Source organism: Oncorhynchus nerka, linkage group LG13 (assembly GCF_034236695.1).
Source record: "Oncorhynchus nerka isolate Pitt River linkage group LG13, Oner_Uvic_2.0, whole genome shotgun sequence".
NCBI classification, from domain to species: domain Eukaryota; kingdom Metazoa; phylum Chordata; class Actinopteri; order Salmoniformes; family Salmonidae; genus Oncorhynchus; species Oncorhynchus nerka.
In genome coordinates this window covers 93,496,141-93,520,896 of record NC_088408.1, presented here as the reverse complement: position 1 = coordinate 93,520,896, position 24,756 = coordinate 93,496,141, and the positions used below count along the sequence as shown (strand labels likewise).

General features: G+C 43.8%; 1 protein-coding gene across 1 annotated transcript; it reads right to left on the bottom strand.

Annotated features, from left to right (window-relative positions):
- Positions 1-13,270: 13,270 nt before the first annotated feature.
- Positions 13,271-24,738, bottom strand: LOC115140344 (cilia- and flagella-associated protein 95). Its single transcript, XM_029678685.2, has 6 exons — positions 24,375-24,738; positions 24,168-24,279; positions 23,792-23,925; positions 21,266-21,337; positions 15,482-15,542; positions 13,271-13,648 (listed from the first exon to the last, which is right to left on the bottom strand). Exons 1-6 carry the CDS (start codon positions 24,539-24,541, stop codon positions 13,463-13,465), a joined length of 732 nt encoding a protein of 243 aa, XP_029534545.1. The 5' UTR covers positions 24,542-24,738; the 3' UTR covers positions 13,271-13,462.
- Between the last annotated feature and the right edge of the window lie 18 nt (positions 24,739-24,756).

Below are 24,756 nucleotides of genomic sequence, written 5' to 3'. Positions count from 1 at the left end.
GGCCACTGTGTTCTTGGGGACCTTCAATGCTGCAGACATTTTTTGGTACCCTCCCCCAGATCTGTGCCTCGACACAATCCTGTCTCGGGGCTCTACGGACAATTCCTTCAACCTCATGGCTTGGTTTTTGTTCTGACATACACTGTCAACTGTTGGACCTTATATAGACAGGTGTTTTGACCATGACAGTTTACGATCTAAGGCAACACCAAGTAATTTAGTCTCCTCAACTTGTTCAACAGTCACACCATTCATTACCAGATTCAGCTGAGGTCTAGAACTTAGGGAATGATTTGTACTAAATACAATGCTCTTAGTTTTAGAGATATTCAGGACCAGTTTATTACTGGCCACCCATTCCAAAACAGACTGCAACTCTTTGTTAAGGGTTTCAGTGACTTCATTAGCTGGTTGTTGTTGGTTGTTGATGCCTACATACATGGACACACATGCTTTGTTTAATGCCAGCAGCAGGTCATTGGTAAACATAGAAAAGAGTAGAGGGCCTAGTGATTTGCCTTGCGGAAGCTTGCATTTAAAGAAAACCCTCTGAGTTCTTTTAGAAGCTCTGAATCCACGATATGGCAGAGGTTGAAAAGTCATAACACAGATTTTCTTAACAACCTGTTATGGTCAATAATATGAAAGGCTGCACGGAAATCTAATCTAGGAAGTGCTCCCACAATCTATTTATTATTAATTTCTTTCAACCAATCATCAGTCATTTGTGTCAATAGGGTACATGTTGAGTGCCTTTCTCTATAAGCATGCTGAGAGTCTGTTGTTAATTTGTTTACAGAGTTGCGTTGTATTTGGTCAAAACACAAATGACTTTGGCTTCCTTCCAGGCCTGAGGACAAAAACGTTCCTCTAGGCTGAGATTAAATAAACTCAGCAAAAAAAGAAACGTCCCTTTTTCAGGATCGTGTCTTTCAGAGATAATTGGTAAAAATCCAAATAACTTCACCGATCTTCATTGGAAAGGGTTTAAACACTGTTTCCCCTGCTTAAACAATTAATGAACATGCATCTGTGTATGGTTGTTAAGATACTAACAGCTTACAAACGGCAGGCAATTAAGGTCACAGTTTATGAAAACGCAGGACACTAAAGAGGCCTTTCTAGTGACTCTGAAAAACACCAAAATAACGATTCCCAGAGTCCCTGCTCATCTGTGTGAATGTGCCTTAGGCATACTGCAAGGAGGCATGAGGACTGCAGATGTGGCCAGGGCAATAAATTGCAATGTCCATACTGTGAGACAGCGCTACAGGGAGACAGGACGGACAGCTGATCGTCCTCGCAGTGGCAGACCACGTGTAACAACACCTGCACAGGATTGGTACATCCGAACACCACACCTGCGGGACAGGTACAGAATGGCAACAACAATTGCTCGAGTTACACCAGGAACGCACAATCCCTCCATTAGTGCTCAGATTGTCCGTAATAGGCTGAGAGAAGCTGGACTGAAGGCTTGTAGGCCTGTTGTAAGGCAGGTCCTCATCAGACATCACCGGCAACAACATCGCCTATGGGCACAAACCCACCATCGCTGGACCAGACAGGACTGGCAAAAAGTGCTCTTCACTGATGAGTCACGGTTTTGTCTCACCGGGGGTGATGGTTGGATTTGCGTTTATCGTCGAAGGAATGAGTGTTACACCAAGGCCTGTACTCTGGAGCAGGATCGATTTGGAGGTGGAGGGTCCGTCATGGTCTGGGGAAGTGTGTCACAGCATCATCGAACTGAGCTTGTTGTCATTGCAGGCAATCTCAACGCTGTGCATTACAGGGAAGACATCCTCCTCCCTCATGTGGTATCCTTCCTGCAGGTTCATCCTGACATGATCCTCCAGCATGACAATGCCACCAGCCATACTGCTCGTTCTGTGCGTAATTTCCTGCAAGACAGGAATGTCAGTGTTCTGCCGTGGCCAGCGAAGAGCCCAGATCTCAATCCCATTGAGCACGTCTGGGACCTGTTGGCTCGGAGGGTGAGAGCTAGGGCCGTTCCCCCCAGAAATGTCCGGGGACCTGCAGGTGCCTTGGTGGAAGAGTGGGGTAACATCTCACAGCAAGAACTGGCAAATCTGGTGCAGTCCATGAGGAGGAGATGCACTGCAGTACTTAATGCAGCTGGTGGCCACACCAGATACTGACTGTTACTTTTGACTCACCCTTTGTTCAGGGACACATTAATCCATTTCTGTTAGTCACATGTCTGTGGAACTTGTTCAGTTTATGTCTCAGTTGTTGAATCTTATGTTCATACAAATATTTACACATGTTAAGTTTGCTGAAAATAAAGGACATTTCTTTATTCGCTGAGTTTATATGACAGGTAGGAGTGGCTATAGAGTCAGCTACCATCCTCAGTAGTTTTCCATCTAAGTTGTCAATGCCAGGAGGATTGTCATTATTGCACTGCTTTCCTTTCATTATTAGTTTTTTTTATGCATGACTACGATGGCTCACTGTTTCTTGTTTTCCTGCCTGTTTGCCCACTTTGCCAATGAAGTAAGCATTAAAATAATTGGCAACATCAAATGGTTGTGTGATGAATAAGGCATCTGATTCAATAAAAGTTACATTTGTCTTTCTGCCCATAATATCATTTAAAGTACTCAGAAGTTTTCTTCCTTACTTCTCTATATCATTGATCTTGGCTTCATAATATAGTTTCTTCTTGTTGTTGAGTTTAGTCACAACATTTCTCAATTTGCAGTAAGTCAGCCAGTCAGATGTGCAGCCAGACTTATCAGCCACTTCCTTTTGCCTCATCTCTTTCATCCAGACAGTCTTTCAATTCCTCATCCATCCACTTCCTGTTGCCCCCATCTCTTTCATCCAGAGTCTTTCAATTCCTCATCCATCCACTTCCTGTTGCCCCCATCTCTTTCATCCAGACAGTCTTTCAATTCCTCATCCATCCACTTCCTGTTGCCCCCATCTCTTTCATCCAGTCTTTCAATTCCTCATCCATCCACTTCCTGTTGCCCCCATCTCTTTCATCCAGACAGTCTTTCAATTCCTCATCAATCCATGGAGCCTTAACAGTTCTAACAGTCAGTTTCTTAACAGGTGCATGTTTATCAATAATTGGAAGAAGTAATTTCATAAATTCATCAAGTCTGGATGCTCCTTATTAATCACATCAGACTAACAAATATTTTTAACAACATGGAAGTTCAATACAGTATGTATTCAATTACTGAATGTATAGTGAAGCCCTTATTAAGCTTTCAACTGAGTGCTTCAGCTTCAAAGTGAACCGTTTCTCATAGTAACTCGTAAAGACAAAACGTATTACACATCCAGCACAGAATGTTTCTGTCAACCAAACTGACCGTTATGTTTTTCATGATGTGTTTAACAGACACAAGCCTCAAAATACTCTTATCACAGCTCTAGGGGAGTGATGATATAAGTTCAGCCTTGTGTTCTGTGGATGTCCCTCTCCACAATTATATCACATTCACAGCCCTGTTATTTCACATGAAAAAAAAGAGTTACCATGGGGACATGATGTCACTCACCCCAGGAGTTAAAGACAACGTTGCGTTGGTTGAGAACTCAAAAAGCGGTCGATGGAAAACATGTTTATCAGATCAATATACTGTAGATATGCCTGTCTGCCTGTCTCTCTCTCTCTCTCCCTCTCTCTCTCTCTCCCTCTCCCTCTCTAGCAATTCCATTTCAATTTAAGGGGCTGTGGGATGGGAAACATATGTTTCAATTGCCAAAGCAAGTGAAGGTGATAATAAACAAAAGTTAAATAAACAATAAAAAATTAACAGTAAACAATACACTCACAAATTTACAAAAGAATAAAGACAATTCGAATATCATATTATGTCCAGTATTGTAACGATGTGCAAATAGTTAAAGTGCAAAAGGGAAAATAAACATGGGTTGTATTTACAATTGTCACACCCTGATCTGATTCACCTGTCTTTGTGCTTGTCTCCACCCCCCTACAGGTGTTCCCCATCATCCCCATCATCCCCATCTTCCCCATCATCCCCATCTTCCCCATCTTCCCCATCATCCCCATCTTCCCCAGTGTATTTGTACCTGTGTTCGTCTGTTGCCAGTTCAGTTTGTTTCATGAAACCTACCAGCATTTGTGCCCCTGCGCCTGTCTGGTCTTGCGCCTGTTTTCTAGTCCTTGCCGGTTTTGACCTTTCTGCCTGCCCCTGACCCTGACCCTGAGCCTGACCCTGACTGTCCCTGTACTAGAAATAAACTGTTGTTTCTTCGACACTGTCTGCATCTGGGTCTTACCTGAAACCTGATAACAATGGTGTTTGTTCTTCACTGGTTGCCTTTGTCTTGTGGCAACAACAGGTCACAAATCTTGCTGCAGTGATGGCACACTGTGGTAATTCACCCAGTAGATATGGGAGTTTATCAAAATTGGATTAGTTTTCAAATTATTTGTGGGTCTGTGTAATCTGAGGGAAATATGTATCTCTAATATGGTCATACATTTGGCAGGCTAGGAAGTGCAGCTCAGATTCCACCTCATTTTATGGGCAGTGTAAACAGCCTGTTTTCTCTTGAGAGCCAGGTCTGCCTACGGCAGCCTTTCTCAATAGCAAGGCTATGCTCACTGAGTCTGTACATAGTCAAAGCTTTCCTTAAGTTTGTGTCAGTCACAGTGGTCAGGTATTCTGCCACTGTGTACTCTCTGTTTAGGGCCAAATAGCATTCTACTTTGCTCTGTTTTTTTGTTAATTCTTTCCACTGTGTCAAGTAATTATCTTTTTGTTTTTTCATGATTTTGTTTGGTCTAATTGTGGACCAGCTTGTTTATTAGGGGACTCTTCTCAAAGTTCATCTCTTTGTAGGCGATGGCTTCGTTATGGAAGGTTTGTGAATCGCTTCCTTTCAGGTGGTTGTAGAATTGAACGTCTCTTTTCTGGATTTAGATCATTAGCGGGTATCGTCCTAATTCTGCTCTGTATGCACTATTTGGTGTTTTATGTTGTACACAGAGGATATTTTAGCAGAATTCTGCATGCAGTCTCTCTCTCTCTCTCTCTCTCTGTCTCTCTCTCTCTCTCTCTCTCTCTCTCTCTCTCTCTGTCTCTCTCTGTCTCTCTCTCTCTCTCTCTGTCTCTCTCTGTCTCTCTCTCTCTCTGTCTCTGCCTCTCTCTCTCTCTCTCTAGTTACACTATCACACATCTACTGCTTTTCTAAATGCATAAAGGAGACCCACACACCGATTTGTCCCCTCAAAACGTTTTATTTTAACGTGAACAATTCCGACTGTCGTTTTTCACCCAGCAGCAGAGATATACAGTATAGACATTATACAGACAGTATAATGAGCACAGTTCCACTGACAGTATAGACATTATACAGACAGTATAACGAGCACAGTTCCACTGACAGTATAGACATTATACAGAGACAGTATAACGAGCACAGTTCCACTGACAGTATAGACATTATACAGACAGTATAACGAGCACAGTTCCACTGACAGTATAGACATTATACAGAGACAGTATAACGAGCACAGTTCCACTGACAGTATAGACATTATACAGACAGTATAACGAGCACAGTTCCACTGACAGTATAGACATTATACAGAGACAGTATAACGAGCACAGTTCCACTGACAGTATAGACATTATACAGACAGTATAACGAGCACAGTTCCACTGACAGTATAGACATTATACAGAGACAGTATAACGAGCACAGTTCCACTGACAGTATAGACATTATACAGAGACAGTATAATGAGCACAGTTCCACTGACAGTATAGACATTATACAGAGACAGTATAACGAGCACAGTTCCACTGACAGTATAGACATTATACAGACAGTATAATGAGCACAGTTCCACTGACAGTATAGACATTATACAGAGACAGTATAATGAGCACAGTTCCACTGACAGTATAGACATTATACAGAGACAGTATAATGAGCACAGTTCCACTGACAGTATAGACATTATACAGACAGTATAATGAGCACAGTTCCACTGACAGTATAGACATTATACAGAGACAGTATAACGAGCACAGTTCCACTGACAGTATAGACATTATACAGAGACAGTATAACGAGCACAGTTCCACTGACAGTATAGACATTATACAGAGACAGTATAACGAGCACAGTTCCACTGACAGTATAGACATTATACAGAGACAGTATAACGAGCACAGTTCCACTGACAGTATAGACATTATACAGACAGTATAACGAGCACAGTTCCACTGACAGTATAGACATTATACAGACAGTATAACGAGCACAGTTCCACTGACAGTATAGACATTATACAGAGACAGTATAACGAGCACAGTTCCACTGACAGTATAGACATTATACAGACAGAGCACAGTTCCACTGACAGTATAGACATTATACAGAGACAGTATAACGAGCACAGTTCCACTGACAGTATAGACATTATACAGAGACAGTATAACGAGCACAGTTCCACTGACAGTATAGACATTATACAGAGACAGTATAATGAGCACAGTTCCACTGACAGTATGAGCACAGTTCCACTGACAGTATAGACATTATACAGAGACAGTATAATGAGCACAGTTCCACTAATAGACATTATACAGAGACACAGTTCCACTGACAGTATAGACATTATACAGAGACAGTATACAGAGACAGTATAATGAGCACAGTTCCACTGACAGTATAGACATTATACAGACAGTATAATGAGCACAGTTCCACACATTATGACAGACATTATGACAGTATAGACATTATGAGCACAGTTCCACTGACAGTATAGACATTATACAGACAGTATAATGAGCACAGTTCCACTGACAGTATAGACATTATACAGAGACAGTATAATGAGCACAGTTCCACTGACAGTATAGACATTATACAGAGACAGTATAATGAGCACAGTTCCACTGACAGTATAGACATTATACAGAGACAGTATAACGAGCACAGTTCCACTGACAGTATAGACATTATACAGAGACAGTATAACGAGCACAGTTCCACTGACAGTATAGACATTATACAGAGACAGTATAATGAGCACAGTTCCACTGACAGTATAGACATTATACAGAGACAGTATAACGAGCACAGTTCCACACTGACAGTATAACGAGACAGTTCCACTGACAGTATAGACATTATACAGACAGTATAACGAGCACAGTTCCACTGACAGTATAGACATTATACAGACAGTATAACGAGCACAGTTCCACTGACATTATAGACATTATACAGTTCCAGACAGTATAACGAGCACAGTTCCACTGACAGTATAGACATTATACAGAGACAGTATAACGAGCACAGTTCCACTGACATAGACATTATACAGAGTAGCACAGTTCCACTGACAGTATAACAGTATAACGAGCACAGTTCCACTGACAGTATAGACATTATACAGACAGTATATGAGCACAGTTCCACTGACAGAGACATTATACAGAGACAGTATAACGAGCACAGTTCCACTGACAGTATAGACATTATATATAATGAGCACAGTTCCACTGACTGTATAGACATTATACAGACAGTATAACGAGCACAGTTCCACTGACAGTATAGACATTATACAGAGACAGTATAACGAGCACAGTTCCACTGACAGTATAGACATTATACAGACAGTATAACGAGCACAGTTCCACTGACAGTATAGACATTATACAGACAGTATAACGAGCACAGTTCCACTGACAGTATAGACATTATACAGACATATATGAGCACAGTTCCACTGACAGTATAGACATTATACAGACAGTATAACGAGCACAGTTCCACTGACAGTATAGACATTATACAGACAGTATAACGAGCACAGTTCCACTGACAGTATAGACATTATACAGAGACAGTATAACGAGCACAGTTCCACTGACAGTATAGACATTATACAGACAGTATAATGAGCACAGTTCCACTGACAGTATAGACATTATGACAGTAGACATTATACAGACAGTATAATGAGCACAGTTCCACTGACAGTATAGACATTATACAGAGACAGTCCACTAATGAGCACAGTTCCACTGACAGTATAGACATTATACAGAGACAGTATAATGAGCACAGTTCCACTGACAGTATAGACATTATACAGAGACAGTATAACGAGCACAGTTCCACTGACAGTATAGACATTATACAGAGACAGTATAACGAGCACAGTTCCACTGACAGTATAGACATTATACAGAGACAGTATAACGAGCACAGTTCCACTGACAGTATAGACATTATACAGAGACAGTATAACGAGCACAGTTCCACTGACAGTATAGACATTATACAGACAGTATAACGAGCACAGTTCCACTGACAGTATAGACATTATACAGACAGTATAACGAGCACAGTTCCACTGACAGTATAGACATTATACAGAGACAGTATAACGAGCACAGTTCCACTGACAGTATAGACATTATACAGACAGTATAACGAGCACAGTTCCACTGACAGTATAGACATTATACAGAGACAGTATAACGAGCACAGTTCCACTGACAGTATAGACATTATACAGACAGTATACAGAGACAGTATAACGAGCACAGTTCCACTGACAGTATAGACATTATACAGAGACAGTATAATGAGCACAGTTCCACTGACAGTATAGACATTATACAGACAGTATAACGAGCACAGTTCCACTGACAGTATAGACATTATACAGAGACAGTATAATGAGCACAGTTCCACTGACAGTATAGACATTATACAGAGACAGTATAACGAGCACAGTTCCACTGACAGTATAGACATTATACAGTTCCACTGACAGTATAACAGAGACAGTATAACGAGCACAGTTCCACTGACAGTATAGACATTATACAGACAGTATAATGAGCACAGTTCCACTGACAGTATAGACATTATACAGAGACAGTATAACGAGCACAGTTCCACTGACAGTATAGACATTATACAGACAGTATAATGAGCACAGTTCCACTGACAGTATAGACATTATACAGAGACAGTATAACGAGCACAGTTCCACTGACAGTATAGACATTATACAGAGACAGTATAATGAGCACAGTTCCACTGACTGTATAGACATTATACAGACAGTATAACGAGCACAGTTCCACTGACAGTATAGACATTATACAGAGACAGTATAACGAGCACAGGTCCACTGACAGTATAGACATTATACAGAGACAGTATAACGAGCACAGTTCCACTGACAGTATAGACATTATACAGAGACAGTATAACGAGCACAGTTCCACTGACAGTATAGACATTATACAGAGACAGTATAACGAGCACAGTTCCACTGACAGTATAGACATTATACAGACAGTATAACGAGCACAGTTCCACTGACAGTATAGACATTATACAGAGACAGTATAACGAGCACAGTTCCACTGACAGTATAGACATTATACAGACAGTATAACGAGCACAGTTCCACTGACAGTATAGACATTATACAGAGACAGTATAGCACAGTTCCACTGACAGTATAGACATTATACAGAGACAGTATAACGAGCACAGTTCCACTGACAGTATAGACATTATACAGAGACAGTATAATGAGCACAGTTCCACTGACAGTATAGACATTATACAGACAGTATAACGAGCACAGTTCCACTGACAGTATAGACATTATACAGAGACAGTATAATGAGCACAGTTCCACTGACAGTATAGACATTATACAGAGACAGTATAACGAGCACAGTTCCACTGACAGTATAGACATTATACAGAGACAGTATAACGAGCACAGTTCCACTGACAGTATAGACATTATACAGACAGTATAATGAGCACAGTTCCACTGACAGTATAGACATTATACAGAGACAGTATAACGAGCACAGTTCCACTGACAGTATAGACATTATACAGACAGTATAATGAGCACAGTTCCACTGACAGTATAGACATTATACAGAGACAGTATAACGAGCACAGTTCCACTGACAGTATAGACATTATACAGAGACAGTATAATGAGCACAGTTCCACTGACTGTATAGACATTATACAGACAGTATAACGAGCACAGTTCCACTGACAGTATAGACATTATACAGAGACAGTATAACAAGCACAGTTCCACTGACAGTATATACATTATACAGAGACAGTATAACGAGCACAGTTCCACTGACAGTATAGACATTATACAGACAGTATAATGAGCACAGTTCCACTGACTGCACATTGGAAGAAGACAAGAAGAAGACACGGCAGGATGTGTTGTGTTTTCTCTCATGTCCAAGGTGTCGGCTAGGTAGGGTCACAGTAAGCAGACACCCACACACACATGTGCTTTACAGGCCAACGGAAATGGTTCAGATCCCATGGGGAGGAGGGGGGGTGTTCACAATTTAATGTAAATAAAATTTACACAAAGCACCGCCATGTCCATGGTGTATAGGGACGTGTGAACAGGCTCCCACACACTCCATGCACGCGCACACACACACACGCTTTAAGGGTTGACAGAAGGGTTTGTTTCCAGGTCACGTGCAGGTCAAACCCCAGGAGGGAGGTAGGGTAGTTCGCTCACGTTCAGCCTAACAACCTGTGTAATTCAATAAGAACGTTTTAAAAGTTGAAGAGAGACCCAGAGGAGTCTGAAAGCGTCACACCTAGAGGCATTCAACCCTGCTTGGACTGTTATTTTTGAATTATTGGTTTGTTCTTTTCTGCCCCTGCTGAGAGAAAACGAACACAGACGCTTTTGTTGGAGGAACTTAGAACAATGAGGTAATAGGATGGGATGTAGAAATAACAAAAGAAAGAAATGACTTGGACGACCCTAGCCCTAGGAGATACACATTATAAATGACTGGACAACCCTAGCCCTGGGTGAAACACATTATAAATGACTGGACAACCCTAGCCCTGGGAGATACACATTATAAATGACTGGACAACCCCAGCCCTGGGAGATACACATTATAAATGACTGGACGACCCTAGCCCTGGGAGATACACATTATAAATGACTGGACGACCCTAGCCCTGGGAGATACACATTATAAATGACTGGACAACCCCAGCCCTGGGAGATACACATTATAAATGACTGGACGACCCTAGCCCTGGGAGATACACATTATAAATGACTGGACAACCCTAGCCCTGGGAGATACACATTATAAATGACTGGACAACCCTAGCCCTGGGAGATACACATTATAAATGACTGGACACCCCCAGCCCTGGGAGATACACGTTATAAATGACTGGACGACCCTAGCCCTGGGAGATACACATTATAAATGACTGGAGCCCTGGGAGATACACATTATAAATGACACGACCCTAGCCCTGGGAGATACACATTATAAATGACTGGACGACCCCAGCCCTGGGAGATACACATTATAAATGACTGGACAACCCTAGCCCTGGGAGATACACATTATAAATGACTGGACGACCCTAGCCCTGGGAGATACACATTATAAATGACTGGACGACCCTAGCCCTAGGAGATACACATTATAAATGACTGGACAACCCTAGCCCTGGGAGATACACATTATAAATGACTGGACAACCCTAGCCCTGGGAGATACACATTATAAATGACTGGACACCCCCAGCCCTGGGAGATACACATTATAAATGACTGGACGACCCTAGCCCTGGGAGATACACATTATAAATGACTGGACAACCCTAGCCCTGGGAGATACACATTATAAATGACTGGACGACCCTAGCCCTGGGAGATACACATTATAAATGACTGGACGACCCCAGCCCTGGGAGATACACATTATAAATGACTGGACAACCCTAGCCCTGGGAGATACACATTATAAATGACTGGACGACCCTAGCCCTGGGAGATACACATTATAAATGACTGGACGACCCTAGCCCTAGGAGATACACATTATAAATGACTGGACGACCCTAGCCCTGGGAGATACACATTATAAATGACTGGACGACCCTAGCCCTAGGAGATACACATTATAAATGACTGGACGACCCTAGCCCTGGGAGATACACATTATAAATGACTGGACTACCCTAGCCCTGGGAGATACACATTATAAATGACTGGACACCCCCAGCCCTGGGAGATACACATTATAAATGACTGGACACCCCCAGCCCTGGGTGATACACATTATAAATGACTGGACGACCCCAGCCCTAGGAGATACACATTATAAATGACTGGACGACCCCAGCCCTAGGAGATACACATTATAAATGACTGGACGACCCCAGCCCTAGGAGATACACATTATAAATGACTGGACACCCCCAGCCCTGGGAGATACACATTATAAATGACTGGACGACCCTAGCCCTGGGAGATACACATTATAAATGACTGGACGACCCTAGCCCTGGGAGATACACATTATAAATGACTGGACAACCCTAGCCCTGGGAGATACACATTATAAATGACTGGACGACCCTAGCCCTAGGAGATACACATTATAAATGACTGGACGACCCTAGCCCTGGGAGATACACATTATAAATGACTGGACAACCCTAGCCCTGGGAGATACACATTATAAATGACTGGACACCCCTAGCCCTGGGAGATACACATTATAAATGACTGGACAACCCTAGCCCTAGGAGATACACATTATAAATGACTGGACGACCCTAGCCCTGGGAGATACACATTATAAATGACTGGACGACCCTAGCCCTAGGAGATACACATTATAAATGACTGGACGACCCTAGCCCTGGGAGATACACATTATAAATGACTGGACAACCCTAGCCCTGGGAGATACACATTATAAATGACTGGACACCCCTAGCCCTGGGAGATACACATTATAAATGACTGGACGACCCTAGCCCTGGGAGATACACATTATAAATGACTGGACGACCCTAGCCCTGGGAGATACACATTATAAATGACTGGACTACCCTAGCCCTGGGTGAAACACATTATAAATGACTGGACAACCCTAGCCCTAGGAGATACACATTATAAATGACTGGACGACCCTAGCCCTGGGAGATACACATTATAAATGACTGGACGACCCTAGCCCTGGGAGATACACATTATAAATGACTGGACAACCCTAGCCCTGGGAGATGGGAGGGGAAAACACCAGGAGTTTTATAAACCTCACAGAGAGACACCAGATGCTAAAAGACTGAACACTGAGGGATGCAACACCAATACTGAGCACAGCAGTGTATCCATTTCCACTGACACCACTCCTATGAAACACTGTTGTAGGAAAACATAAACGTTGGACATGCAATACTTGCTTTATTCATGTAACAATGACAAAACAGCAATAGCTCGAGGTGAAAGAAAGAGAAATACTTAGGTAAAAAGTTGCTACAGTAAAGTCTGTAGTGAGAAGAAGAGTCTTGGTCAGTGAGAACCAGGTTAAGGAGGCCATGCTGTGGTGGTTCCCCAGGGAGGGTGAGGGTTCTAGGGGCAGATAGGGTTGGATGGCTGAGCCTGGGCCCTGGATGTGGCCCCCAGTGTACCATAGACCCCGCTCTCATCCTGCCAGGTGTTCCTTCCCCCGCGACGGTAGTCGGCGGTGTCTGTGAACTGGGACTGGGGCTTCCTGTAGTCAGGAATGCTGTCTGCTGCTCGGCTCTTCATGGTCCTCTGGAGGGGGAGACACAATGTGTGGATGTAGATGCTGCTTTTTCACAGGATCAAGGCTTTAAGCCAGGCACCAGTGTAAAACCCTGGGTGTAGGCCAGGCACCAGTGTAAAACCCTGGGGGTAGGCCAGACACCAGTGTAAAACCCTGGGGTAGGCCAGACACCAGTGTAAAACCCTGGGGGTAGGCCAGACACCAGTGTAAAACCCTGGGGGTAGGCCAGACACCAGTGTAAAACCCTGGGGGTAGGCCAGGCACCAGTGTAAAACCCTGGGGGTAGGCCAGGCACAGGTTTAAAACCCTGGGGGTAGGCCAGGCACCAGTGTAAAACCCTGGGGGTAGGCCAGGCACCAGTGTAAAACCCTGGGGTTAGGCCAGGCACCAGTGTAAAACCCTGGGGGTAGGCCAGGCACCAGTGTAAAACCCTGGGGGTAGGCCAGGCACCAGTGTAAAACCCTGGGGGTAGGCCAGGCACCAGTGTAAAACCCTGGGGCTAGGCCAGGCACCAGTGTAAAACCCTGGGGTTAGGCCAGGCACCGGTGTAAAACCCTGGGGGTAGGCCAGGCACCGGTGTAAAACCCTGGGGTTAGGCCAGGCACCAGTGTAAAACCCTTGGGTTAGGCCAGGCACCAGTGTAAAACCCTGGGGGTAGGCCAGGCACCAGTGTAAAACCCTGGGGGTAGGCCAGGCACCAGTGTAAAACCCTGGGGGTAGGCCAGGCACCAGTGTAAAACCCTGGGGTTAGGCCAGGCACCAGTGTAAAACCCTGGGGGTAGGCCAGGCACAGGTTTAAAACCCTGGGGTTAGGCCAGGCACCAGTGTAAAACCCTTGGGTTAGGCCAGGCACCAGTGTAAAACCCTCGGGGTAGGCCAGGCACAGGTTTAAAACCCTGGGGGTAGGCCAGGCACCAGTGTAAAACCCTTGGGTAGGCCAGACACCAGTGTAAAACCCTGGGGTATAAATGTGACAAGGTTTGAGTCTATCACTAGTTCTTTGCCCAAGACAAAGAGTTGTGGAAATGTTATGCTTTGATCGCAAACTAGCTTAATAATGTGGGCCTCAACATGGTTCTATGGAGTTACATTTATCAAAGCTTAAAATATAAAAGTTTCAGATTTGGTCCCTTTTCAAAGTATTGTCAAGATTCTTGAACAGCGGTATAGCCTTCTAAGAACAGGTAGCCAACCTCTGCAACAGGTGGACATTGATAACAGAAATCAGCACACACATGTCCTCAAATGGATTCATCTAAAAAAAAAAGTTCACAAAAGTTTACAAAATAGGGGAATCAGAAATCCACACAACAATCTCTCCACATGGGAAACCTATTGCACTATAATCCATACTTTGTTTTTATTTCCTGTTGAAAATGAGAAATAAAAAAATAATAATAATGGAATGAAAAGTTGAATATGAAACGTATGCAGCTCCCTGCAGGGTAAGCCCAGAGCTCAGAATCCTAGAGACTAGTCCTCCTGTAGAGCATTAGACACTATATTACACATCTGGGAACAGTTATACTGAGGAAAAAAATAAAACCACACATTAAACACATAACACTAGAAACCTGCCACTGCTGACAGAGCAGCCTATCACAAGTGCTTCTGGGACGGCTAATAAAATTCTATGCATGACGGTACACGAAAATGTATATTTCATCACATGGTTGATGTGTGTCAGATGAGAGGAAACGGTATGTACAGGAGGAGAAGAAGTAAGGAATAGTAATCGAATAATAATAGCAGAAGACTATGAAATGGTGATGTCCGTTTGAAAAGGTGTTTTTGAGGTTTGAACGGGGTGTCCACTGATTATGTTTGACACTCAAACTCACCGCCTCTTTGCTGGAGTCCCATGGGGGCAGGTAATCCACTGCATATGTGGAGTCCAACTTCCTGGAATTGGAGACCGACACTTTAAAACAGGTTTGAAAGTTGCAGAGTGAAAGGACTCATTACATCATACAGCACGAGCACACCGTCCACCGCTTCCGAGCATATTATTCTGCAAAGTCCAGTCTCTATACAACAAGGTGGATGAAATTAGGGCACGAGTTGCCTTCCAGAGAGACATCAGAGATTGTAGCATTCTCTGTTTCACGGAAACATGGCTCGCTCAGGATATGTTGTCAGAGTTGGTACAGCCACTGGGTTTCTTCATGCATTGCGCCGACAGAAACAAACATCTCTCTGGTAAGAAGAAGAGCGGGGGTGTATGCCTCATGATTAACGACTCATGGTGTAATCACAACAACATACAGTAACTCAAGTTTTTTTGTTCACCTGACCTAGAATTCCTTACAAACAAATGCCGACCGAATTATCTTCCAAGATAATTTTCTTTGATTATAGTCACAGCCGTGTATATCCCCCCCCCCCCTAAGCAGACACCTCGACAGCCCTGAAAGAACTTCATTGGACTATGTAAACTGAAAACCATATATCCCGAGGCTGCGTTTATTGTAGCTGGGTATTTTAACAAAGCGAATTTGAGAACAGGCAAGACATTGGACCACTGCTACTCTAACTTCCGCGATGCATACAAGGCCCTCCCCCGCCCTCCCTTCGACAAATCTGACCATGACTCCATCTTGTTGCTCCCATTCTATAGGTAGAAACTAAAACAGGTCGCGCCCGTGCTTAGGTCTATTCAACGCTGGTCTGACCAATCAGATTCCACACTTCAAGATTGCTTCGATCACGTGGACTGGGATATGTTTCGGGTAGCCTCAGACAATAACATTGACGTATACGCTGACTCGGTGAGTATGTTTATTAGGATGTGCATTGGAGATGTTATACCCACTGTAACTATTAAAACCTGCCCTAACCAGAAACTGTGGATTGATGGCAGCATTCGCGCAAAATTGAAAGCACGAACCACCGCATTTAATCATGGCAAGGCAACTGGAAACATGATCGAATACAGTTGAGTTATTCCCTCCGCAATGCAATCAAACAAGCAAAGCGTCTGTATATAGACAAAGTATAGTCTACAGGGTCTACAGACAATTACGGATTACAAAAATAAAACCAGCCGCGTCATGGATATCATCTCGCTCCCAGACAAATGAAACAACTTCTTTGCGCGCTTTTAGGACAATACAGTGCCATCGATACGACCCGCTACCAAAGACTGCGGGCTCTCCTTCAACGTGGCCGACGTGAGTAAAACATTTAAACGTGTTAACCCTCACAAGGTTGCCGGCTCAGACGGCATCCCTAGCCGCGTCCTCAGGGCATGCGCAGACCAGCTGGCTGGTGTGTTTACGGACATATTCAATCAATCCCTATCCCAGTCTGCTGTCCCCACATGTTTCAAGATGGCCAAGATTGTTCCTGTTCCCAAGAAAGCTAAGGTAACAGAACTAAATGACTATCGCCCCGTAGCACTCACTTCTGTCATCATGAAGTGCTTTGAGAGACTATTCAAGGACCATATCACCTCCACCCTACCTGACACCCTATACCCACCCCAATTTGCTTACCACCCCAATAGGTCCACAGACGATGCAATCGCCACCACACTGCCCTATCCCGTCTGGACAAGAGGAATACCTACAGTTTACATTTAATCCTAGTAGAAATGTCCTGTTTTAGGTCACCACTTTATTTTAAGAATGTGAAATGTCAGAATAATAGTGGAGAGACTTATTATTTCAGCTTTCATTTTTTCATCACATTCCCAGTGGGTCAGACGTTTACATATACTAATTGAGTATTTGGTAGCATTGCCTTTAAATTGTTTAACTTGGGTTTAACTTAGGTGAATTTTGGCCCATTCCTCTTGACAGAGCTGGTGTAACTGAGTCAGGTTTGTAGGCCTCATTCCTTTCACACGCTTCGCGGTTGGGATGGTGTTCTTCGGCTTGCAAGCCTGCCCCTTTTTCCTCCAAACATAACGATGGTCATTATGGCCAAACAGTTCTATTTTTGCTTCATCAGACCAGAGGACATTTCTCCAAAAAGTACAATCTTTGTCCCCATGTGCAGTTGCAAACCGTAGTCTGGCTTTTTTTATGGCGGTTTTGGCGCAGTGGCTTCTTCCTTGCTGAGTGGTCTTTCAGGTTATGTCGATATAGGACTCGTGTTACTGTGGATATAGATACTTTTGTACCTGTCTCCTCCAGCATCTTCACAAGGTCCTGTTGTTCTGGGATGGACTTGCACTTTTGCACCAAAGTATGTTCATCTCTAGGAGACAGAACGTGTCTCCTTCCTGAGCGGTATGACGGCTGCATGGTCCCATGGTGTTTATACTTGCGTACTATTGTTTGTACAGATGAACGTGGTACCTTCAGGAGTTTGGAAATTGCTCTCAAGGATGAACCAGACTTTTTTCTGAGCTCTTGGCTGATTTCTTTTGATTTTCCCATGATGTCAAGCAATGAGGCACTGAGTTTGAAGGTAGGCCTTGAAATACATCCACAGGTACACCTCCAATTGACTCAAATTATGTAAATTAGCCTATCAGAAGCTTTTAAAGCCATTACATTATTTTCTGGAATTTTACAAGCTGTTTAAAGGCACAGTCAACTTAGTGTATGTAAACTTCTGACCCACTGGAATTGTGATACAGTGAATTATAAGTTAAATAATCTATCTGCAAACAATTGTTGGGAAAATTACTTGTGTCATGCCCAAAGTATATGTCCTAACCGACTTGCCAAAACTATAGTTTGCTAACAAGAAATTTGTGGAGTGATTGAAAAATGAGTTTTAATGACTCCAACCTAAGTGGATGTAAACTTCCGACTTCAACTGTATGTAAGAATGCTGTCTGTTCATTTACTACAGCTCAGCAGTCAACACCATAGTACCCTCCAAACTCATCGGTAAGCTTGAGACCCTGGGTCTCGACCCCGCCCTGTGCAACTGGGTCCTGGACTTTCTGGTGGGCCGCCCCCATGCAGTGAAGGTAGGAAACAACATCTCCACCCCGCTGATCCTCAACACTGGGGCCCCACATGGGTGTGTTCTCAGCCCTCTCCTGTACTCCCTGTTCACTCATGACCTCGAGGCCATACACGCCTCCAACTCAATGATCAAGTTTGCAGACGACAGTACAGTGGTAGGCTTGTTTACCAACAGCTACGAGACGGCCAACAGGGAGGAGGTGAGGGCCCTCGGCGTGTGGTGTCAGGAAAATAACCTCTCACTCAACGTCAACAAAACCAAGGAGATGATCGTGGACTTCAGGAAACAGCAGAGGGAGCACCCCCCTATCCACATCGACGGGACAGTAGCGGAGAAGGTGGAAAGTTTTAAGTTCCTCGGCGTACACATCACAGACAAACTGAAACTGTCCACCCACACAGACAGCGTGGTGAAGAAGGTGCAACAGCTCCTCTTCAACCTCAGGAGGCTGAAGAAATATGGCTTGTCACCAAAAGCACTCACAAACTTCTAAAGCCCTCAACCGCAAGGCTCTCTAGAGGATTGTGTGTCTGCACAAGGCATCACCGTGGGCAAACTACCTGCCCTCCAGGATACCTACAGCACCCGATGTCACAGGAAGGCCAAAAAGATCATCAAGGACACTCGTGCCACTGCCTGTTCACCCCGCTATCATCCAGAATGCGAGGTCAGTACAGGTGCATCAAAGCTGGGACTGAGAGACTGAAAAACAACTTCTATCTCAAGGCCATCAAACTGTTAAAAAGCCATCACTAACATAGAGAGGCTGCAGCCAACATAGACTAAAATCCCTGGCAACTTTAATAAATTGATTTAATAATGGTATCACTAGTCACTTTAAATAATGACACTTTAATAATGTTTACATATCTTACATTACTCATCTCATATGTATGTACTGTATTTTATACCATCTACTGCATCTTGCCTATGCCGCACGGCCATCGCTCATCTATATATTTATATGTACACATTCTTATTCCATCCCCTTACATTGTGTGTATACGGTAGTTGTTGTGAAATTGTTAGATTACTTGTTAGATTTTACTGCACTGTCGGAACTAGAAGCACAAGTATTTCACTACACTCACATTAACATCTGCTAACCCTGTGTATGTGAACAATAACATTTAATTTGACTGATATGATTTGATTTACATCCTATTAGGTCTAAAGCACAGGAGGTTGGTGGCACTTTAATTGGGGAGGACGGGCTCATGGCTGGAAGGGAATCAGTGGAACAGTATCAAATACATCAAACACATGGTGTGATGCCATTTCATTTGCTCCGTTCCAGCTGTTGTTATGAGCTGTCCTCCCCTCAGCAGTCTCCATCGGTCTACGGGTACCCTCACAGGAAAACCTGAAAGAATCTACTGCTGAATAACTCTCTTTGGGCAGACCCCCAGAGGCAAACTCCCAGGCTCTAGTCAACATGGTGTTTATCATCTGTTACATGTGCTGTCCATTATTAATGCATCTTGTCTCCTTCAATTTGTTGTTCTCCTGTAAAGTCTATTCTGATTTGAAATGAACTTTAAATCAAGTTTGATTTGATAAACAACTGAGTGTATTGTTTTATTTCTGCTTACATTTTGTATTTATATTGATGTGTGTATTTTCAGTCATTTATGTAATTCAGGGCTCATCTGTAAAAGAGACATTGGTCTCAGTATGACTCCCTGGGGTGGCAGGGTAGCCTAGTGGTTAGAGCGTTGGACTAGTAACCAGCAGGTAGCCTAGTGGTTAGAGCGTTGGACTAGTAACCAGCAGGTAGCCTAGTGGTTAGAGCGTTGGACTAGTAACCAGCAGGTAGCCTAGTGGTTAGAGCGTTGGACTAGTAACCGGAAGGTTGCGAGTTCAAACCCCCGAGCTGACAAGGTACAAATCTGTCGTTCTGCCCCTGAACAGGCAGTTAACCCAGGCCGTCATTGAAAATAAGAATTTGTTCTTAACTGACTTGCCTGGTTAAATAAAAAAATAAAATAAAGGTAAAATAAAATTGCCGCTATGCCCAGACTGTGTGTGAATGGGAGATTTTTTATAGCCTACACCAAAAAATACAGACAGATGTTCATGAAAGGTCTCTTGGCATGATTCAAATGTTGTTAAGTGAATGTTGTGTTAAGTGTTGCCAAGCCTTCTAAAAACGGAGTGGTGTGTGAGACACACTTCAAATGTTGCCGTGAGCTGTAGCCCTAGCCTCCCACACAGTAAGGATGGACGACGACATCAGGAATACATCACTGTTTCCACAGGCGCTCTCCATGTCTTATGCAGTTGTGTTTGAAATGAATGTTAACTACAGGCCTATTTGACTGCTTTAAGTTGGAAACAAAGGGATTCCATTGGTGTAAAAAGTCAAGTGTTTGCTCCTGCCCTCTAAACAAAGGATGTTCAAAACCTCTCCAACTTTGCTTATAACACTGTGTTCTCTGCTGTTATCATATTTGAAACTTGTCAATATCAACATTTGAGATTGTTGTTGTTGTGTAAAATAATGTGATTTATTCAACAAGAAGAATGGGGCCTCAACGACCAAACAGTCATATCGCCCTCTTTTGGCAGAGAGTAGTAGCGACACCATTTGGAGTCGACAGTTCACACAGCGTGAGTTCACCGTTCTCACTGTCCTCTAGTACACGAGAAAACTGGTTACTGAGTGTGTGTAGAAGCAAGAAGAACAGAGAACAGCCTCTTACATCTTGTCATGCCCGGGGCGATGATGTGGCAGGATGCTATTGGTCACACCAGTCACATGTCCTGCTGTGTCTCTGCAGTAAAACAACACTGGATCAACACATTGTGTACACCTAAATGTCATTTGTAAATCTCTGCACATAGCATACATAGCATCTCAACATTCTACTGCAACATCAAGAATATACTGTATGTGTCTAGCACAGGAGGCTGGTGGCACCTTAGTTTGGGAGGACGGGCTCGTGGTGATGGCTCGAGCGGAAAAGGTGGAATGGTATCAAATACCATTCCATTCGCTCCGTTCCAGACATTATTATGAACCGTCCTCCCCTTAGCAGCCTCCACTGGTGTATAGCCTGTAACGGCATACAAGTATATTAAGTTTGTGTACTCAGTGTTATGTGTCTTGTACGTACCAATCCTTTACCACACATGAAGTTCACTCTCGGGAAACAAAGGTAATTTGAAATAAATTGAATAAAGAGTCTGTGAGCGTAAAAACAAGGTTCAGCCTTGCTATGAGTTTCCCCATGAAGGAGAAGAATGTGCTCCTGATTGGCCAGTGAGAATGTGCTCCTAATTGGTCAGTGAAAATATAATCCTAATGGTCAGTGAGAATGTGCTCCTAATTGGTCAGTGAGAATGTGCTCCTGAATGGTCAGTGAGAATGACAAAGTAGATTTAGCTTTTAGTGCTTGTGTTTTTTGTGCTCCTATAGCCAGCTACTGTACCTGACGGCACTATGCTACAGTCCTCCTATAGCCAGCTACTGTACCTGACGGCACTATGCTACAGTCCTCCTATAGCCAGCTACTGTACCTGACGGCACTATGCTACAGTCCTCCTATAGCCAGCTACTGTACCTGACGGCACTATGCTACAGTCCTCCTATAGCCAGCTACTGTACCTGACGGCACCATGCTACAGTCCTCCTATAGCCAGCTACTGTACCTGACGGCACTATGCTACAGTCCTCCTATAGCCAGCTACTGTACCTGACGGCACTATGCTACAGTCCTCCTATAGCCAGCTACTGTACCTGACGGCACTATGCTACAGTCCTCCTATAGCCAGCTACTGTACCTGACGGCACTATGCTACAGTCCTCCTATAGCCAGCTACTGTACCTGACGGCACCATGCTACAGTCCTCCTATAGCCAGCTACTGTACCTGACGGCACTATGCTACAGTCCTCCTATAGCCAGCTACTGTACCTGATGGCACCATGCTACAGTCCTCCTATAGCCAGCTACTGTACCTGAAGGCACCATGCTACAGTCCTCCTATAGCCAGCTACTGTACCTGACGGCACTATGCTACAGTCCTCCTATAGCCAGCTACTGTACCTGACGGCACCATGCTACAGTCCTCCTATAGCCAGCTACTGGAGCTGACGTCACTATGCTACAGTCCTCCTATAGCCAGCTACTGTACCTGATGGCACTATGCTACAGTCCTCCTGTAGCCAGCTACTGTACCTGATGGCACTATGCTACAGTCCTCCTATAGCCAGCTACTGTACCTGACGGCACTATGCTACAGTCCTCCTATAGCCAGCTACTGTACCTGATGGCACTATGCTTAGTCCTCCTATGGCCAGCTACTGTACCTGACGGCACTATGCTACAGTCCTCCTATAGCCAGCTACTGTACCTGACGGCACTATGCTACCGTCCTCCTATAGCCAGCTACTGTACCTGATGGCACCATGCTATAGTCCTCCTATAGCCAGCTACTGTACCTGATGGCACTATGCTACAGTCCTCCTATAGCCAGCTACTGTACCTGATGGCACCATGCTACAGTCCTCCTATAGCCAGCTACTGTACCTGATGGCACTATGCTACAGTCCTCCTATAGCCAGCTACTGTACCTGACGGCACCATGCTACAGTTCTCCTATAGCCAGCTACTGTACCTGACGGCACTATGCATACAGTCCTCCTATAGCCAGCTACTGTACCTGACGGCACTATGCTACAGTCCTCCTATAGCCAGCTACTGTACCTGACGGCACTATGCTACAGTCCTCCTATAGCCAGCTACTGTACCTGACGGCACTATGCTACAGTCCTCCTATAGCCAGCTACTGTACCTGACGGCACTATGCTACAGTCCTCCTATAGCCAGCTACTGTACCTGACGGCACTATGCTTAGTCCTCCTATAGCCAGCTACTGTACCTGATGGCACCATGCTACAGTCCTCCTATAGCCAGCTACTGTACCTGACGGCACTATGCTACAGTCCTCCTATAGCCAGCTACTGTACCTGACGGCACTATGCTACAGTCCTCCTATAGCCAGCTACTGTACCTGATGGCACTATGCTTAGTCCTCCTATAGCCAGCTACTGTACCTGATGGCACCATGCTACAGTCCTCCTATAGCCAGCTACTGTACCTGATGGCACCATGCTACAGTCCTCCTATAGCCAGCTACTGTACCTGATGGCACCATGCTACAGTCCTCCTATAGCCAGCTACTGTACCTGATGGCACCATGCTACAGTTCTACAGTTACAGCCTACCTGACGGTACGTTTGTCAAAGTCTGCAGACTGGAAGTGGTCAGCCTCTACCATAGACTTGAGAATCTTCTTGGGCTCATAATCTCTCTTCAGTAGATACTGTGACATTTGTGTTTCTGTGCTTGTGCTCCAATCCTGGAGGTTAAACAGAATAGAGTAGAATAGCATAGAATAGAATAGCATAGAATAGAACTCTTAGAATATTTTGTTGTTTTTCCCCAAAGGGAACTTCGGTAAAGAGATTATGTTACAGCAGCAACAACAACAAAATATATATATATTTTTTAAAGGCCAACTGATACATGAACAACCAAGACCAAATAAAAAGCCTTGATATATAATCTCCTATTGTTTCACAAAGGAGAGGTATTGCTCACAGCATCCATGTAGGTTCCAAAGTGTTTGTAGGTAGATTTACTGAGTTTCTTCTTTCCATCTGGACACAGAGTGAAGTCATAGTCTTTGGGTTCTGCCTCTCTGTTTTTATGCCTAGATGGAAATAATATGTACATCATTCATGTGATCTGCAGATAGCTGTGATGTTGAGAGATATTTTAAAATGAATAGTTGGCTAGTCTACTTACCAATTGGAAATAAGAGTTGGTCTGCTGTAATACATCTTGGTATCAGACATGGTGACTGAGTTTGAAGACTGAACCGTGATTCGCCAATAAAACTTCCACTGAACTGAATGAAGCCTTTTGCACTCAGGATTCTCAGCGAACAAAATTAAGAGGCTTCCAAATTCCATTCCAATTACTGTGACGTCATAGAACGGGACAATTAGATTAGAACGTGAGTAACATTCCACAGCAGTAAAACATTCGATCGATGGAAGAGTGTAGCATAGTCCCGCAAATTGTATGAAATTAACTAATGAATTAATTAATTACTGTGGACTGTAAAAACATTGTAGGCGGAGTGGCGTTTCAATTTTTTACAAATGTTGCAACAACGTTACCATGG

What these genes read in the sequence shown, in the direction of transcription:
- LOC115140344 (XM_029678685.2), bottom strand. Translation starts at nt 24,541, where the DNA reads ATGGAATTTGGAAGCCTCTTAATTTTGTTCGCTGAGAATCCTGAGTGC. An exon ending in TTGGAACCTACATGGATGCT is followed by an intron (nt 23,926 to 24,167) that starts GTGAGCAATACC and finishes TTTAACCTCCAG; the next exon opens with GATTGGAGCACAAGCACAGA. An exon ending in GGGACTCCAGCAAAGAGGCG is followed by an intron (nt 13,649 to 15,481) that starts GTGAGTTTGAGT and finishes CTCCCCCTCCAG; the next exon opens with AGGACCATGAAGAGCCGAGC.